The sequence below is a fragment of the Phalaenopsis equestris genome, unplaced genomic scaffold (assembly GCF_001263595.1).
Source record: "Phalaenopsis equestris unplaced genomic scaffold, ASM126359v1 Scaffold000135, whole genome shotgun sequence".
Lineage (NCBI taxonomy): Eukaryota > Viridiplantae > Streptophyta > Magnoliopsida > Asparagales > Orchidaceae > Phalaenopsis > Phalaenopsis equestris.
In genome coordinates, this window is record NW_018164577.1 from 1,033,238 (window position 1) to 1,053,216 (window position 19,979).

The 19,979-nt window shown below is 37.3% G+C and overlaps 1 protein-coding gene across 4 annotated transcripts in view; it reads right to left on the bottom strand.

The window, feature by feature from the left end:
• LOC110021572 (SWI/SNF-related matrix-associated actin-dependent regulator of chromatin subfamily A-like protein 1) overlaps window positions 1-19,665 on the bottom strand; it is a 94,823-nt gene extending 75,158 nt beyond the window's left edge. For all 4 annotated transcript variants that reach the window (XM_020720118.1, XM_020720117.1, XM_020720116.1 and 1 more), the window contains exons 1-7: window positions 19,331-19,665; window positions 8,300-8,345; window positions 8,063-8,139; window positions 7,925-7,980; window positions 7,736-7,811; window positions 7,417-7,483; window positions 7,087-7,153 (exon numbers count right to left, since the gene is read on the bottom strand). In XM_020720118.1, the coding sequence (XP_020575777.1) occupies window positions 7,087-7,153; window positions 7,417-7,483; window positions 7,736-7,811; window positions 7,925-7,980; window positions 8,063-8,139; window positions 8,300-8,345; window positions 19,331-19,555 (614 nt within the window). In that variant the 5' untranslated portion in view covers window positions 19,556-19,665. The remainder of the gene's footprint in view (window positions 1-7,086; window positions 7,154-7,416; window positions 7,484-7,735; window positions 7,812-7,924; window positions 7,981-8,062; window positions 8,140-8,299; window positions 8,346-19,330) is intronic.
• Window positions 19,666-19,979: the final 314 nt, after the last annotated feature.

A 19,979-nucleotide genomic window follows, 5' to 3' on the forward strand; every position in this document is an offset into this window, starting at 1 on the left:
CCGCAAGAGTAAGGTGTGGTTTTCGAATTATAGATGCATGAGGAATGGTCGGGGCTCGTATCATAACCTGCGGCCATTCCTTTTCAAAAATAAATTATATATATATATATATATATATACACACACACACACACACAACACACATACATACATACATATAGATAACATCTTTGAACCTTTGACACCTCACGCAAGGTATAATATCAAAGCGGTATGATTTTCCTGCATGCATTTTCAATATGATATACACACCTTTTTTGTTGTGGTTGAGTAGAAGACTCGACCATGGCATCTTGTAAACCACCCATACATGCATTTTCGATATAATGTACAAGCCTAGCAATTTTCTAATACCCCCTATGCAATGGTAACTTTGGGATACTGCTGAAATTTTCACAGACAAAACTCAAAATAAAATAACAACCTTTTATATGACATAATACAACAAAATGAAAATACAAGTGCATATTACGAACAAAAAAAGATTACTCCAAAAACAATATTAGTAGTTTTCATAAAAACATAATTGAATGCACAAGTACCTATAATGAACAATTAAGTTCATCTATGCAGAAAAAATACCTTCTTAATATTTACAAAATTGTCGGAACACGCAATGAACTAAATTGATTGTGAAAGTGACTTTTACAATGCAACCATTCATAAGCAAAAAAAAAAATTTCATTTCATGTGAGATCTACCTGGGTATTCATGTGAGATCTACCTGGGTAGAATTTCAATGAATGCAAGTACAATTACGACAGAATTATAAGCCAGTATAATCACAATGAGATTCCAATAAAAAATAGTGGAAGCAAAAAGAAGGAACCACGAGGTCTAATGAAAAATTGAGCACTCATTTTTTTTTGTAAAAAAAACATATTCATTAATAACAAAGAACAAATAACTGAATATAAACACTATGTGCACCCAAAGGCATAATCATCGCTAAAAAGTAAGCATGCTAAAAAACCAAATTACTATGTGAATAATCTGACAATTTTTTCCATATCAAAATCAAAATCAAGAAAATTTTTAAAAATGCTACGACTTTTAAAATTGCTAAGTGTGCTCAAAGCGAGATAAACTCAAATTAAGTAAGTTCGTCAAGCGTACAACTGCTCTAAAAAGATTGTGACGTCATTTTGAGAAGCTTATAAGATCTACTCTGAAGAACAAAATCATCGTTGCACGCAAGCACTCGAGACGCTTGCATATAAAGCAGGGTCATAAGTCTCATTTTTTCAAAGTTCAATTCTACAAATCCCAATAGTTAGAATTAAAGAAACTCATACAACCTAGGCCTCTTAGCAAACATTTACAAATCAAAGTTAAAATGATTGCAATCAAAAAAAGATTTAACTTTTCCCCTTGAAAAATAATCAAACACACATACATCAGTGTAAATTGGGAATAAAATACTAGAGTGCATATTTCACTAGTCTTTTATTTTATGTTCACATAAGGCCCTCAAAATCTTTGAAAAAAAACATTTAAAAATGAAAGGTATCGAGGTCATCTATATCTCATGGCATGGTAGTGAGTTTGAATTTCAATAATCAATTCTCTATGGACAAAGATAGAATTGACAAGATATACAATGTGATCAATATTTAAATGAACTCAAGTAATATAAATTAATTATAAATCCCATCCTTTGCAAGTATAAGAGCACAGTTTATAAGATTCAAAACAACAAAGTTCAAGCATTCAAATACTCATACGATGGGCGCTATCATCATAACTATAAAGTTTATCAACCGTTAAAACTAGAAGTTCCCTAATGGTTCAATCTATGAGTTGTCCGACAAAAAGTGCATTAATGGGAGATGAAGACCAACTTAAAATTATATCTTAGGCAAACAACCTCCTCATATTAGATTCCACTGGACAATGCAACACATGGTTGATAAGAAAAAATCAAAAGAACATATTGAATCAACTATCTCCACTAAATAAATAAACTAGTCACGCGAGAAGTCTCCTGTGCGGGAGTTCCAGTGATAGAAGCGGGATTTCGCTTTGCGCCTAGACTAAACCTGTCCAAGTTTGTGATTGTGGAATCGATCAGATCTATGGGGTCACTCCTTGTTATTCTATTATCATATATTTGCTTTTCTAATATTTTAGGGTTAATTTTTTTGTGTGTTTTGTATCAGAACAACTGCAAACGTGTCAACTTCCCTTCGAATGTTGTATCCTAGGGTTGTAGGTAGTGATTTGGTTGTATTTTGGTTTCAAGGTAACGATTATCTTCCTTATCCCTTCTACCATCCCTCATTGTTTGCTACCACACCTTCCTCCTCGTTGCAGCTGCCCCAAACTGCAGTTCCTTTGTTGTTCTTCCTGTAGTTCCTCGCCGTATAGACACCCTCCTTACTGTTGCCGCAGCCCCAAGAAAGTCCTCCTTTGGATGTCCCGCAATCCATGTCTTCCTCGCCGTTGTCGTTGTCATTCCTGCCCGTTGTTGCAGTCTGAAAAAAGCCATTCCTGGCAATTTTTTTGTTGTTTGAGCTACCTGGTCAGTTGTTTCTCTCATTCCAGTCTCTTGCCGTTGCTGCAACTCCTCCCATTCGTTGTCGACATCCTTCTCCCTTGTTGTCGCAACCCAAAACCGTCTTTTCCAACCAATTCATTGTTGTTCGGCTCCTCTTTGCTTCTACGACCCTTCAAACCCCTCATTTTGTTTTCCTAACCACCCACAACCCATTTCAGCCAATTGACTTCGCTTATTGACCATCTAACCGATCTCCACCACTTCTAGATCAAATCTTAATATGAGTTTGTGTTATGTTTGTTGTAATTTTCTTTTTCAAGTGTGTTTGTTTATAACCACTTACTTGCTTTCAGTAATAATGTTTGTTTTGCCTTTTGTAGTTTGGATTAACTTCGATATCCACAAAAGTCCATCATAACTTCAGTCGAACAAATTATGGAACAAATTATGAAATCTTGATTGGATTATCATCATTCCTCTACAATCGGCTCTAAGCCACAACAAATTGCTACTACTATAACTTAAATAAACGGATTAGCCTTAATCAAAAGTTCGCTCTCATGACTGTGAGTAATTGTTAACCATAAGGAATTGCATCTCCAGGAAACCTCAAATTAGATCATAAAACTCTCAAAAAATAAAAGAAAAAGCTTTCAATAGTATCTTACTTTATATCCAACCTGCCATCCAAAAAAATAAACTCATAACTACTCATAAAAAGAGCCAAGAGAGGTTTTCTTAGTCCTCAATATATTTCATCTAACATAAAATGATCCTAGAAATTTCCTCTTCTTCCTAAACATTTGCTTCTTATACTTTATATTATAGCCTTTCACAAGCCATTTGATGTATTTAAGGATTTTCATCCATTAATCTACTTAACCAAGCCTCATCCTACTTGAAATACCCTAAGTCAACATAAGCTGCAAAATGTATATAGCTATTTACAAATACTCTAATTCACTTCCCTGTTCAATGATATCACCATCTCTATTAGTATGCCACCACTTCATCCATCTTCTTTAGTTCATCCTTATCATATGCCCTCATATATTAAGAATAAATATGTCCATAACTTCATAGGGACTAGAACTTTTGCTTCTCTGAAGAATCTAACCATTACACTTACCTTTTTAATTGTCATGATTAAGTCTCCAACGATGCAAATATCCTTTTTTTTTTCCTTTTTTTATATAAACCACAAAAAAATTTGTAGCTCTTGTCCACACAAGAAGGTGCTATATTGATGTGCCTGCACTCTTTGATTCTTATAATCATATAAATGCACGTTTTCTGACAATGACAATACAAGCTTGTTGGCTCAATAACTAAAGGTGAAAAGGTGTTTCATACAACCATTCTTTTGCAATATAATTCCCTCAAAAAATAGACATACACATACTCCAAAACACATGATTCCTTCTATTGGCAAAAACTATAACAGCCGTTAACTACTCCTAATAAAAGGCTAGAAGGGCAATCTACTCTTCAATTAGCCCATCAGTAGATGCCATAAGCCAAAACAAATCCTCCAATACATATAAAACTTCTCTCCCAAGACATCCCCCTAATAAGAACCAACATTCCCTTCCCATCCTATTCCTCTTCTCATCTTGAATTTTGGGCCGCTTCAATTCAGTCAGCTAACAAAGAGAAAAGTTAATTTAACTAGTGTTGAAATGAATCTGGACTAGCCGAAGCCTTGTCTAAGCTTTGGTCATGCCTGACTAGAATTTGGATAGGTTTCAAGGTTTCTAATGCTACTCAAACATCGAAACCATTTCTAAGCATAATCCAACCAATCCCATCCCAACGCATATTTAATTATCTCCATTCAAACTTGACATGCTTCATACCAGTTAGGCTTAGATTGCATAACTCAACTGTGATAACAATATTATTGTTGATTTTTAGAATTCAGCAGAATGATTTTATTGATTTGAAAATATGATATAAATACCCTTACAAGAATCCTAGAATAAGAGAAACAAAAAAAAAAATGAAAAAAAAGATATAATATCTATATTTTCAATTAATTAATTCATAATAATCACTTGAAGATAAAGGAAACGATAAAAAATTGGGAAAGTCCAACATGTAAAAGAAAATAAATCCAATCGAATAAAATAAATCTAAAATAAGAAAGAAAATGTGTTCAATCCAAGGAAATAAATTTAATCCTTATAACTTCTAACAATAATAAATTATTTCCAAATATAACTTCTAACACTCTGTCTCTAGTTGAAACATGGTGGACAACCATGTTCAACCTGAGTTTGAAAATATCAAACAATGAGAAAGAAAAATTCTTTGTGAGGTAGAAATTGAAGTCTTCATCCCATACTTGGTAATCAGCCAAAAAAATTTTAAGGAAACTTTTAGTTGACTGTGGTTGTTTTTTACTAAGCTTCCGCAGTGACTGTAGATAGGCATATGCTGGCACAACCTTGTTGTTGGCATCAACTGCAAACTTGTCTTCCACAATGACATCATAGAATAACAGGAGTTTCACTCCTTTCAGCTTTGCCTTCTCAATAAAAACTATTGCTAGACCAAGTTTATCTTTCTCAACAAGAAACAAACCAGCAACATCTCCTTGTGCCTTGTAAAATGTGAAAATCAATCCTCCTCCAAGAAGAAGGATATCAATTTTCTCTAAGAGAAACTCCATCACCCCAATCTTTGTTGAAACCTTTGAACCACGAACAATGGCAACAAATGGCCATTTCGAAGTCGCAACAGCCCCGACAATGAAGTCAAGTTCCTTCTGCTAGAGTAAGTCGGCAATAGCAAGTTTCAAGTATTTTGTAACACCCTTTGTTGAAGCATGAGCTCTTTGAGCAGTTCCAAAGGCATCATTAATATAGAGATCAGCAAGAGAATCAAGTTTCTTTGTAAACTCTAGATCATTCTTCTCTTTTTTCTTATAAAATCTCACATTCTCGAGGAGGATGAGACTGCCATCAGGTAATGCAGCGACGATGTTCTCCACTTCCTTGCTAATGGAATCATTGGGCATCTCAATGTCAACTCCAAGAAGTTATGATATCCTAGGAACGAGAGGCTTTAAGCTGTATTTTGGGGTGACACCATTAGGGTGGCCCAGATGACTGCAGAGAATAACCTTGGCTCAATGTTTCCTCAAGTAATTGATGGTGGGAACGATAGCCATAATCTGGGTATTGTCAATGACCTTAAGGTTGCAATCGAGAGGAACGTCAGATCTACCCTAACGAACACCCAATTCCCCTTCAAATTTGCGCCCTTCAGATCGCCAACACACCTCTTCATTGTCATTCTTAACTCTCTAAAACACGGATCCGACTGGAAAGAAATAGAGAAGTAAACCAAGGTTGGAATGCGGGAATTTCAGCGCCGTCATGAAGGAGATTCGGATCCAGCAAAAAGACTGCAGAAAGATGTGTCTCTACTAAGAAAGCCGGTAGGAATTTGTAGCGTGTAGGAAGTTTTCCAACCAAAAAAAAAAGATTTCGGCTGCTTGAGGGAATTCCGGCGGTAAGAAAGGCTGCAGGAGGAATTTCGACGGCAGGAAAGGCTGCAAAAGAAAATTCCGGCGGCGGGCCCAACGAGGAGAGGATGTTTCAAGCAGAAAAACTGAAAAAAAAAGAGGCGAAGGAAGGGTTAGCAGCACAGCAAAGATTGTCGGCTGCAGGGAAAAGAAAGTTTCTAGCGGTAGAAGACTCTAAAGTTTGTTTCAAGGCTCTGATGTCATGTTGATTTTCAGAATTCAGTGAAATGATTTTATTGATATGAAAAGGGGTATAAATACCCTTACAAGAATCCTAGAATAGGAGAGACAAGAAAAAGAAAATAACATAAAAGGAAAGATAAAACATCTATATTTCTAATTAATTAATTCATAATAATTAATTGGAGATAAATGAGACGATATAAAATAGGAAAAAAAATAAATTCAATTCAAGGAAACAAATCTAAAATAGAAATGGAAATAAATCCAATCCAAGGAAATAAATTTAATCCTTATAACCATTAACAACAATAAATTATTTCCTAGTATAACTTCTAGCAATTATATATTACCCAAATTTACTTTATTAGTACAATCTATTCAAAGTAATGTGTATACTCCTACAAAAAATTCGGATTTGATTGGGTTGGATTGAGCCGATTTGGTTTGAGTTGGACTTCAATGGTTTACGCCACACATTACCAAATCCATTTTTTTTTAAGGTTGACATATATAAAAACAAGCAAACTCTAATTTCATAAAGTCAAATCCAGCTTTCTCCAGTGCAAGGATAGATTATTGCAAGTTAAGCAAGACAAAAAGTTCTTACAGCTAGTGAAGTGAGGCTCATTGGATCTACAGCTAGCAATAGAAATGTCATTCATCTTTAAAACAACAATCTAGCAATACAAGAAAAACTAACATCAATACTACAGCATATGAAACAATGACAATTACATGAACGGAGAAACGGCCAAAGCACTACGTAATATATTTCATGTATGAAGTGATCTAAAATAATGAGAAAAATGCCTTCCATGGCTGTCATAAAGCAGCCTTTCCAATCATAGGTATTAATTAAAACTAATACTGACCCTACCTTACACCTTCTCGCTGAAATGGAAGAAGTTTTGATTCCAAGTAGCTTGGTATCCTATCATATAAAGCTTCCATAAAGCAAGTCAGTCGATCAGTTAAATAATGGCTACGTTTAAGAAAAAACTTATATAAGGAAATCATGATACAACTTAATAACCTATGAACATGCTAATAATGCTAATTATGACATTCATAAGAATCGTATGAAACTGAACCGGTGATCATATGAGACTAGCATTTAAAGATCAAAAAGAAGTAAAAAAATTGTGAAAACCATGATGTTCTAATATTAAAATTTTCACCAACATCTCAACCCTACTCACAAACTCACCAGAAAGGTCTGGGGCAGCATTTGCACAAACAATAGCGCGGCATGCCAATGGATCTAGACTCTGCAACTGAATGACATGAAATCTTCATAAACTAATGGTTTTAGATCAATATGATATAATTAGCATCAAATGCAGAGTAGGATGATGTAAAATCATTAGAATTAATGGAATATTAACAACAACTTGCAATTAAGTAATTTTATTGTTGTAGAATTGAACAAAAGAGTTATGAACAAAAGAGTTAACAATATAAGAGTTAACAATATTAAAAAGTTACATTTCTCAAGCAATTTCTACATACAGCATATAAAATGTTACCTCAACATTAGCACCGCTCACTCCACTAAAAACATGTTCTGCTGTCTTCAAAGAGGAAAGAGGAAATAACCATAATCTGTAAAGTATGACTCATAGCACAAATATAAGATGGCGTTTAAAGCTACATGAAGAACTCGTGTTGCCAAAAAGTCAATTCAACACATCAATCCATAATGCTATGTAAAAAACCTTTCTTCTGGTCGCCAACTAGCTTTAGGAACTTTGTGAACTGCCTGCACTAGAATCTGGGCATAAATTAAACACTTGAGAAGAATACTGACTTTAACATGATAAGATTGAAACATAAAAGAGAAGCATGACTAGTACCGGGCTATAAGAGAACTTTGCAGCAATGAGACCGGTAGAGTGAAGATAAAGTCTTACAGAGAGTTGAGGCAAGTCATCTATAACATGAAAATCATGAATTAAATTAAATTAAAGAAAGATTATGAAATAATTCGGTCACTAATAAAAAAGAGATTATATCTGCTTTTCAGAAAGTTAAGTGTTTAAAAGTCTAATATATCATCCAAGCTTTCACCAAATTTTGATAAATAGACTTACTGGTGCTTAGAGAGTTATCATCAAGCAATCCTGAAGGAACTTCAACCTATGAAAAAGAAAATTCAAAGAATGGATTTAAAACCTGGCACAAATTACTAACAAACGGCATTGATAAAACCAAAAGGAAAAATATGGAACACTTGAAATTTCTTTAACACAAAATTCTAACAATAATTAGAGAGAACCACGTTCATTAAGGAATTAAATTTATAGATAACTAATTTTGATTGGGAAATTAAAAACAACTGTCAAATACTTGTCTTTTAGAAGTATATGAATGAAACATTTTTTAAAATAAGTCATGCAAACTCACCCATAATTTAAATCAAGCATACCTAATCAGGTGCATGGCTAGGAAAAGTATAAAGATCCATCAAAGTTGGTCAGAAAAAGCAATGTAGATGTGTTTCATGGGGATGTGATACAACATACTATTCAGATTGAACCACATTAATATAGGATTTATCAAGTTGGAATGATTTTTGTGATTTTTTGAAAAAAAAAAAAAATAGCTCACCATTTGCTTGTACCAAAACTCACAATGTCATGACAAGATACTAGTTTTGATTAAGAGGAGATATTACAAGTTTAACAAAGAGGTGTTTTTATAAGAGGAGTCAAAGTAAAAAAAAAAAAAAAGATGATATCATAAAGAAGAAGAAAGAACAGTGGACACAAACTGAAAATAAAATTCCAAGAGTGTAACCAAGATTACAACCAATGATGACGAAAATCACTTCCTCAAGTTGTCCTTTGTTGTAGTTAAGATCTTCAATTCCTAAAATCCTTCTCAAAGTGGCGCACACTAACTCATACTAAAGGTCATCACTTGAGGGAGAAGTAAACAAGGTGAAAGAAGAGAGAACGCTCAACTCAATATATTGCATTCGACATACTACTGGCCACAATATATGAACAACAGTAACAAGATGGGGAAGGGAGGTAGAGCAGGTTTTAAACAGGTTATGCAATTTTTTAAAGCAAAAACTAAAATTTTTAGGAGGTTATTGAATGCAAAACATTTCCAAGTTGTATTAATTGGATGTTTTAACTTTCAGAGAGAGAACATGAGATAATAGTAGCAGTAAGGTGGAGTCTATGTGACGACATGTTGATCAAAGATGTGGTGGAAGCTTTATAGTGAGGTGGCATCAGCAGTTTGATAATATTAAAATGAAGGGGATTTCAGCCATAAAGTAGGACAGGCTAACTCAAGTTTACAGAAGACCGTTACATATTAACTAACAAAACCATAACTCGATGAAAATTGACCAAACATAAGACTGTATAGTCAAAATGAAAGAAAATACAATGGTCTCAATAAAAATAAAAGAACATAAATCTAAACTATTAAACACAAAAGTAGCACTAAAAATCCATGCACAATTCTACCCTTTTTTAAACAATACACATTGTTGAATGAAGCCCAAGTAAATAAGGGAGTGGATGAGGATAAGTTATTGCAGTTGTTCTAAGTTAACGATGACCTCAGGAAGAATGAGATCTCTCCATCAAAAGAAAAGCTCGTTCAATTTCAATCATTAACACAATAACAATGACAGCATCAATGATGAAAATGTATACACGAGTAATACATACTTACCGATACGCAAAGTACAGAAAGCATTAATAAAATCAACAGAAATATTTTCATTGAACAAATTCAAATTTGTCCTAATATCAAATTCACATGTATTAACGCTTATCATCCATAAAATTTCATACAAACTAGCTTTCCTAACTGTAAACTTTGAGAATGTTCTCTCAAAAAACTAATCAAATCATAGTCTTATAAGCATATCTCCCTTACTAAATTTAATAAATTAATTATTTAACGTCACACTAGATTTATTCCTATCATAAATACTCAGTCCTTAAATTTCCTGGTAAAAATCATACAGACTTTGTGCAAAAGTGAATACAAACTCACTTGGAGAATGTGAACATGCAGACTCAATAATGGGAGGGCCACAAATAATTTCATACTCAAAGATTTAACCATCAGATCACTGGATTTTTAATAGAGATTAATTAAATAGAACATTTAACTAAAATGTAGTTGATAAGACTATAGAGGTCCAAGGAGGCTCTTCAATTATAGGGGTCGTAAATTCATATAGATCAACCTCTAATGATGTTCCTACCAATGTTTCATCTCCATCCCTGAAAACAAAACTTAAACCATACTCATCATTCTCATTTTTATATTGGTGTTCCTTACTACCAATAAAATTTGTGATAGGATAATTGGATTCAATAAAAACTACGAAAACTAAGGTAGAGTGGTCGGATTCAATCGAACATAAATTTAATTTGATTAAATAGAACATTATTTGAGGTTTAGTTGATATGGGCTTGCAAATAATAAATTTTGCTTAGATGACAAAAAATAATACACTCAGTTCTTTTAAATTGAGTGACTTGTGTTTTCTCCTAATGCAAGCTAATCATAATCAATAATATATCTCAATGAATCCTCTTCATGGCTATTACTATATTCTTTTGAGGGAGATTATAATGAGTATGTAGAAAGCTTACTCATGGATCTTAAATTAAAATAATAATTTGAGACAATCTTAAAGTATTGAATAGCCATATTGATAATAATAGCCATTATAATAAACCGTCGTGGAAAAGAATGTAATAAGATTCAGAATTTAGGGTTGAAAGAAAATCATTACCATCAAGTCTCAACTATTTGTTGATTTTGAAGGTCAAAATGAAAGAATTTGAAAATGTGTTGAATGGGAAAGTGGTGGAACATGTCAAATAAGAGGAAAATAGCTATTTGAATGTAAAAATTCAAAGGAAAATGATGGATATATAACAAAAATACAAAAAGAGAAAGCTAGAGATAGTAAATGCAAAAATACATATTTAAAATGAGATCTAAATGCAACACATATAAAGATAAACTTGCTTAGAAATTAAAATACAACATAGGACAGGCTAGAATGATATGAATTTTGAAAAGATGTTCACTATTTGTTCATCTAAAAAACACTACATTATATGAATAGCTAATAATTTACAAATAAAACAAAGATGAGATTTTTGCATATTTTTATATAAGGGCGAAAAACTAGACAATATCTAAAAAGAAAGAATAATAAAAACAAAAAAAGGAATTCCTTCTAAGGAAATTAAACCAATCATTAATGTGGTCAATGATGATTAAGATTACTTCCACAAACTGCCTTTTGTCAAGGATGTGATTTCCTTTGAAAATCCTTCTCCAAAGGATGCACACTAACTCTCTCGAGTAATCCCTCGCCTGAATGAGAAATAACAAAAGGTGCAACAGCGGAAAACTCAACACAGAATATTTCATTCAAATACAACATCCCATAACATTCTTAAAAATAAAAGAATAACCACAATATATAAACAAAAGCAATAGTGGCCAAATAGTTGGTGAGAGAACATGGATGGTAGGAGCATCAATGGTGATGGATAGAAAGATGGAGTGAGTTCTGAAAAAGCTAAGCAAATTTCCAAAGTGCTAAAAATTTTTTTGATGCATGTTGGATGAAAGATATTATCAATGTCTATTAACAAATCAATTTGACTTTGAGAAAGAAAAGAAGAGAATTGCCTATTCATGGTGGAGATGGTAAGGTACAGTTCAAGTTGTCACATAGTTGTCAAAGGTGAGGAAGAAGTCTTTTAATGAGTAGGCAATCAAGCTTAGTCAACCAATGTTAAAATAGAGGGGATTTTGGCCATGAAGTGAATATGCTAACTCAAGCACACGCAAGACCATTATAGCTCACCTAAAATAACACAACCACAACTCGTAATAATAACTGACCCAATGTAAGGTCAAAAGGAAAGAAAAACACTAAACACAATTTAAAAAAAGTACACAAATTTAAAATAATAAAATACTAAACAAGCTTCATAATGTGTCTTGCATCACCTCCAAACTCAAACCCAACCTTTGCCAAGTGGAGAATCTGATTTGACGATAGCAGTTGAAATTCAATGTTGTTGTATTTGGCTCCTCCTATATATAAAAGCATCATAAGTTTCTATGAGACTCCTGACTTATTTGCAATTATGGAATAGCTAATTGATCTAATAATAAATAGTCTTCCAATCAAATTTCCTCTTGTACAAAACATAAAAGTTATAGGCCTTACCCTAAATGATGCTAACCATACAGCACAATAAGTTAACCAAGCTATAATTGGTGAAGTCATTTTGATCTTGGTCTGAAGGTGATGACAAATAAAATTCAAATTTGTTTTGAATATTCTTTTTAATAGCTTTTGTTCAAAAAACCTCTACAAATCTTGAATGCCGACCAACATAATCATTAAAGGTTGTGTAGATGAAAGGGTTTAAGGTTTAGGGTGCAAAACATAAATAGTCTTCCAATCAAATTTCCTCCTGTACAAAGCATCATTTAGGTACACTGAACCTTATGCACACATATTTAGAGTTGACAAATTCTTTAGTTAGAAAGACAAGGGAAATTTTCCATTTCATAGTTATAATGACATGCCGGCTAGAACATATATTGATCACTTACAATTTGCTATCATGCGTTAACTTCCACATTATGTTGCTCTGCGTAACTATTATATTCATAAATTTATTAATGCAAAAGAATGTAAAGTGAGACATATTAATAAAAAAAACATTGGTATTCAACATAGAGTCTACCAATATGATTAAAGAAACTATTTATCGTTTGTATTTGTCCTTTACATTTCCCATCCAAGTCCTTTAAGAGAAACAAGATTGTTGGCATCAATTTTTTATGTCACGAGTGTAGGGTGTCCACCTGCATGACTTGAGATAGTCTACGGTCCGTCCGTAACATCCGATAGTTCAGACGCCCACCCGAGACCTTTTTGGCACGTGTTGAGGGGCACGTAGCAGGGGTCATTTTGCTAGACTTTGGCTTTCACTTAGGCGAAGGCCGGTAGGCATGTTGTTCGTCGGACGACTCTGATCAGGTCAAAGAATGTTATTCGTCGCGTCGCGTGCGAAATTAACTCGAATTGGCTCGATCGTCAGGGAAGTCATACAGATAACCTTGAACGACGAAACGGACCATACCAATGCATCTGGAACGTTGATTTTACCTATGAGAGATGTTCATTTCACTGCGAGGTCATATTCGGGAGAAAATGCGTGAAATGGAGCTATAAATAATAATAATAATGTTATTATTATTATTATTATAATAATAAAAATAAAAAAATATTATCTTTTCTTTTTTAAAAAAAAACCTACGCTGCCTCCCTCCTCTCTCCTGGATCGATCGCATGTGGCATCGCTTGCGCTGAAGATTTGCGAACCCAAGCCGTCGCGTCGAACTGTCGATCTTCGCGCCCTGCTCGCCGGTGGGAGTTCCTCGTCGCCGCCAGATCTCCTCTTCGCCGACCATCCACCCCTCTGCCTTGCCGGAAAACCAGTTCCTGCCAGCCAAACCTACTGCAATCGCCTTTTCCCCTCTTCTTCTTGGTCGGCTGAGCCTCCATGCGCCGGCCTGTCTCGCCGGCATGACCCCCGACACCGCCGGCACCACCTGGAGCTTCTTTTCTCGTCAAGACCCCCAGCCACCGAGCCTCCTCCTTCTTATGCCAGCCCTCCCTTGGTTTCGCCTAAAAGCCTAGGGCTTTGGCTTTTCCGACCGCCTCAGCCTCGCCAAACCTCTTTCTTGTCGGCGGCCGCCTCCTTCTGCCTGAGACTGTCAGCCCAAAGGGTCTCCCTTGTTGGATTTGACGATGCCCCAGCCGACTCTTTTTGCCAGTTGTTCGGCACGTGCGTCGCGCACCTCTTCGATGAATGCCTCCAGCTGGCGTCGTCCAACCTTGCTGCCTCGCTTCGTCGGTTTTATTCCTTTGAGATTGAGGCTATAAAGCCGCCCTTGTCGGCATCCAGTCCCCTTCGCGAAGGTATGTGTTGGTCACATTTTAGTTCGTCAGATCATTTATTTTTTATACTTTGCTCACTAACTCCTGCCCTCATTGGATTTTTTTGTTGTCATGTGCACGCTCTACGAGGCACACTGGAGCATGGATCGAACGTCGACGAGCTTGGAGCAAGCAAAGAAAACGATTCCGCAACCATCACGGTGATGGATTTTCCAACTCCTAGCTGACCCTAGGTTTTAGTGGTGTTTAGGCATGTAGTTTCGGTTGCCCACACGGGGTGCATGCGCCGACGTGAGTCGACGCGGCGACGTACCTATGTGATTGATCGTCGATTTCTTAGAGGGAGTCGTAGGGTAGGAATCTCATGCGTGACAGATTTTGTACGAAGCCGAGTGATCCCCCGTGTTGTGAACCTTAGGCCTTAACCAAGCCGAGTCGGAATCTCAATTTCTCACGGTTTTGGCGCTCCTAATCTTCCTTGGAGGGATTAGTTGAGTTCAATCTTAGAGGACCAAAGTGATAGGTCTTAACAAAGATTTGTAGCTAGTCCGTCCTATAAGATCCTGGGTGTTCGTAGAGCGGAAAAAGCTTTGTAGCTAGTCCACCCTACGAACGGTGGAGAGTCTCCCCTACACGAAATCGGAGGGGGAAACCATCCACATTGCCACGCCAAATCTGGAGGCGGCGATGCCACAAATTCAAGTGCGTCAGCCCTAGGAACCTATGTGAGGTAGTTAGCACGAGCCCGATTTGCTACATGTATATTGGTTTGCTGCATATTGCATTTTTGTTTGAAGCATGTTGCATTTCACTTCGCTCCCACTGACTGCCCCGACTAGGTGAGCATTTCACTTTGCTCCGATCGGCCGCCTCGGCCTGGTGAGCATCTTACTTTGCTCCAACCGGTCACCCCGACCCAACGAGCATTTCACTTCTCTCCTACCGACCTCACCGGCTCGACGAGTATGTCACTTTGGTTCGACATGCCGCTCCGGCCCGGTCGACCGATAACTTTGGTTCGACCGGCCACCACAGTCCGGTCGACCGATCGCTTGCATGTTTGTTTGTTTTTGTATTATATCTCAGACTTGTCTGTTTGCATGTTGCATTTGGTATGTGTTAGCTTGCATGATCATTATCATTTGTTTGTGTTGCACTTCTTTGGGTCGTTGCCGCCACGACAAGCTCATCTCTTTTGGTGCCGCCTTGGCGCATTTTCTTCTAGTCACTGCCGCTACGACACGCGCATCCCTTTTGGTCATTGTCACCATGGCACACCTTCTTCGGGCCACTTCCGCCATGACACGCCCATCTATTTTGGTCACTGTCGTCTCGGCACGCCTTCGGGCCGCTGTCACCACGGCACGTACGTCACTTTTGATCACTGTCGTCTCGACACACCTTTCTTCAGGTCGCTGTCACGACAAGCCCACTTTTCCGGGTCACTGCCTCTACGACACACTCATTTGTTCGGGTCGCTGTCTCTACGACATGCCCATCTTTTCCTAAGTCACTGCCCCACGGTACACGGTACACTCATCACTTTTGTCACATGACTGTCTACACTTGCATTTGCATATTTGCATAGATAGCGAGTCAGACTCGTTAGAAGAGTGACCCCGTGTCGGTCGCTATGCCTTAACGAGAATTGCTTGCTGGGTTGATCCCGGTGAGCAATGCTAGTTAAGTCATCGGGATTGACACGAGTATGATTGTGCTAAAGATCTAATAGATCTAACTCGTGTCACCACGCTTCATGACACCCTTTAGATCCTTCGGATCTTTAGGATGGGGTCGGCACGGCGACCCCGCACCGTCAAAGTCATACTATACAAAGACCTACCCCGCACTTAGATACTAAATTAACACACATTTCGTTAGATGGTGTGTTAGGCTATGATTGAGGGTGTTAGGTAGTCTTTTTTATATCTGGCTATTGTTCTTTATTAGATTGGTTGCTCTAGCCATGTATCTTTCTTTTGCATTGTGTTTGTGGTATGACTGCGTGCTGCATATGTATGATCGTGTGTTAGGGCGTTTTTTTTTTTTTTGCAGGGAGTCATGTCTATTTATATACACACAAAGAGCTACCGCTATGGGAGAGCAAGTAATGATTTTTGACCCTTTTGCTTGCAGGTGCTATTTAGCTCCCCACTTTTAAGGCATAACTCATAATACGTCATTTGCTTGTGAGTTTTCCCGCTGACACTTTTTTTTCATGCAGGATTAAGTCTTTTTCTTTTCTTTATGTACTTTTAGAGTCTAGGAGAATCTTGTAGCAGAAATAAGATATGAGCACGGATTTCGAGGCGTTTGGAGCAGAAACCATGTGGAGGGGACCACAAGCAGATGTCCGTGTCTATCTTAATTCTGCATTTTATATTGATGTATAGAATTATGACCGGGCATGTATATGCGGAGTCCGACCGCTCGCTCTTCTTTTTTTCTGGGATATGTTGTCGACTCAGCGGCACCGGCATGTTTATTATTATGATTTGGCTTGTTTTATTTTTTGCATCATGTTGCATGTGTTTTTATTGTTTCTTTATGTGATTTATCTAGGATTTCACGATGGAACATGGACTTTTATGACTTAAATTCCTAATTTCTAAAAAATCTTAAATAAAATATTCAAAATGATTAAAATATTCAAGATTTAAAAATTGCAATTTTTACTTTCCTGCATATATTAATAGAGCCTCCACAATAATTAAGGACCGCTCGAGCTAACTGTGTCATATTTGCATGCCTCGAGGAAGAATCTCCATATTTCTCCAACCTGACTAGCCCAGCATACCTTTATATAGGTGATTGTCTAGTGCGTCTAGGATGTTAGAAGGCTCCCTGACCCAGACGGGGTATAAGCTCTTTTGTTTGGAGCATTTCCAGCTTTGTAGCTGAACCTCCGCTTTCTTTTCTTTCTTGAGGCATCATTGCTACATCGACAGGTATAAGTCTCACCTCATGGAGCTCCAGCTTGTAAATAGGATTGAGTCTCTTTCCTTTGACCTTATGGCTACCGAGATTCCCGTGGGCGATGCAATTCACGGATTGTTGACCGAGGATCTCATGACGTGTTGGGTCGACTACCTTCACGACCAGGTAGACTTAGGGTCCTACTAGCTGTGTATGACGGGTCTGTGGTACCCCAGCTCAATTACCTCTACCTTTTAGAATCACTCTGCATTCCTCTTGTTGAGCCCCTTTAAGTCATGTCGCTCCTTGACTTCGTTAATATCACCTTGACGGCCCGATGTCGATGAAATGTCGCCCATTTGGGATACGACGATTTGTCCTCTGCCCTTTGGCCCAAACGTGTTTTGACGTGTTGGGATATCCCCGTTAAGATAATTTAGGTTATTTTGTGGGTCCTGTGTGCCAATGAGCTGCTACCCATTCGGGATGTGAGAGATTCACTCTCTGTCCGATGGTTTAGCGCGAGCTTTGAAGCATCGGGACTATTCACACACGAAATAGTCTTCCTTTGAGTACCTATTACCCCAGGTTCACGATAATCCAAGCGAAACTCCTTTTATCGAGAGTATTCTTGGGTTCCCCCCACCCCCCAAGATGTAATTAACCAAATTAACCAAGTGGGATACGTCCTCTTGGAAGTGCTCTTGACCTCATAACAGACACCTACACCTGAATCTCTAGCCCTAAGATTGTTACACCTGAATCTACGTAGGTATTCTTTCGCGGATATCGGTTTAAGGTGTTTTCGCCCGATCTTGTTTGGGCGGACACTCTTAATCTATCCTCTATCCTTGCGAGGTTTACCGCTTACTACACGTAGGCTCTCCACGTTTCGTGTTTTCTTTTGTTTGTCATTTTGTCGTATATCCGTCTTTTCCAGATTCTCTCTTCTTCAGGTCATTCATATGACCCGAAAGAGATATTTATTCGGGAAAGGGAAGTATACGACGATCGACAGGCTGACGACTCCTTTTAAAATAAAATAAAAAACGAACGAAAACAAATATGCTTGATATGTTTACTCATTCAAAATTTGGAAAAATTAAGCACAAATGCTTATAAGATATGACTGCTCTTAAATTACATTTTAGTGGTGTTTTCATGGTATATTAACCTATAGAGGCTATTTTGAGTCTCCTGTATTTATAATTGATATTTTTTTTCTAGAGGGAGTTACTTCATCCATAGCTTTAGAAAATATCCCTCTCTTCCCTTCTCGCACATCCTTGGATCTCTCGTGTTGAGTTGCAGCACATTGCCCCTAATCATACAGAATTGCCTAAATAACTCTACAAATGATGGTTCTTCGCATTGTAGGTATATGATTCAGTGCATCAAACTAGTCAAATAAAAAAAATATCATTTTAAGATTCATCTTTAATGACTTCAACCTTCTAGGAAAATTTGAATTTATCCCACATTCACTGTTGACATTTAATGCAAATGAATTTCCATGAGGCCTTAAGCTTGTGTGAGATCATTATTATTGAAATTGAAAGCAGTGCTAACTAGCCCCTCCCTCTTGCTTCTCTCGTGCCTTAGCACAGCCCATCCCCCCAACCCCAAGATCCCACTCTCCTCTCTCAGTCGCTACAACTCTCTCCCGCTCCTTACAAAATTCTCTCTCTAGGGCTCACTTTGTCACTAGTTTCCTTTTCATCATAATCCCCCAAAAACATCCATATATCTCATCGCTAGCAGTGTTTGAACACAAAGAACACTCAATTCCACAGCAATTCTTCATCAGATGGCTCAATTACTCGTCTTAATAAATTGTATAAGTAATTGAACAGCATAACCAAACTTTCTCATAATAAAATCAATACTAGTTTGCAGCCTTAGAAAACAAACTTCAGGAAAGCTTAAAAACAAAGAACTGTTCAAACTTATAATTTATAATAAAGCATAATATTTCCTTAATCACCAGAGAATATCAAGCTGAAAGGCTCTCTTAAATGTAGCCCAAAGCAGCTTTATCCGTAACTCGTCCACTAAATTACCAGGAATCCTGAGTCACTACAACTTATTTGGTTGAGATAACGGTACTTCTCCCTCGATTGATCAGAAACCATTAAATCAAGTTCAATCACTGAATCAAACAAATACCTAGGGCACATAACAGAGCAAATAAAAAATCAGGAGGAAAATGTGTAGCCCTAAGCCTTACATTGTCATATCGAGATTCCAAAGAAGTTCTTGAGGGAGGTGCTTGACAAGGTTTGTAAATGGAAGCAGAGGCAGGCGGCGAAAGATGTGAAACGGAAGGGGAGCAACACGAGGAGCCTGCGGTGGCTGAGGACAACTTCCTCTCCGCAATCTTTCTGAATGCATCTTGCTCCAGGAGTTCGAGCTCCTCGGCGCTGAAGTCCCAGTCTTCATCGAGACGATCCATTTCTCCTTTCCCCGCTTCTCCGCGCTTCTCTCACAGAAAGACCACTCCCACGGGAACGACGAAGAATAGAGAGGGTTTAGATGGGGCCTTGGTTATTCAGATTTTGAAACGCCGACGAGAGCCTTTGTATATGCAGGGTGAATGTGCGGTGCCCTAACTTTTGGATATCTAAGATGTGTTTTTGGAAATAGTTTTTTTAAGTTATATTACACGCATAACGTGGGTATATCCCCGCGATCCGCATTTGGGCTCCATTTTTTCCTCTGCTATCCTCCTAATCCCGCAGCCGACCTTCCTTCGAATATTTGGCATCGATCTCGCCTCCGTCGCTCCGCAGGTAACAAAACTCTTTCCTCACTCGGCTCCTCCCTTCTTTCCACTATTTCCCTTCTTTCCATCTGTTTGGAAGTGTTTAGGTGGCTAA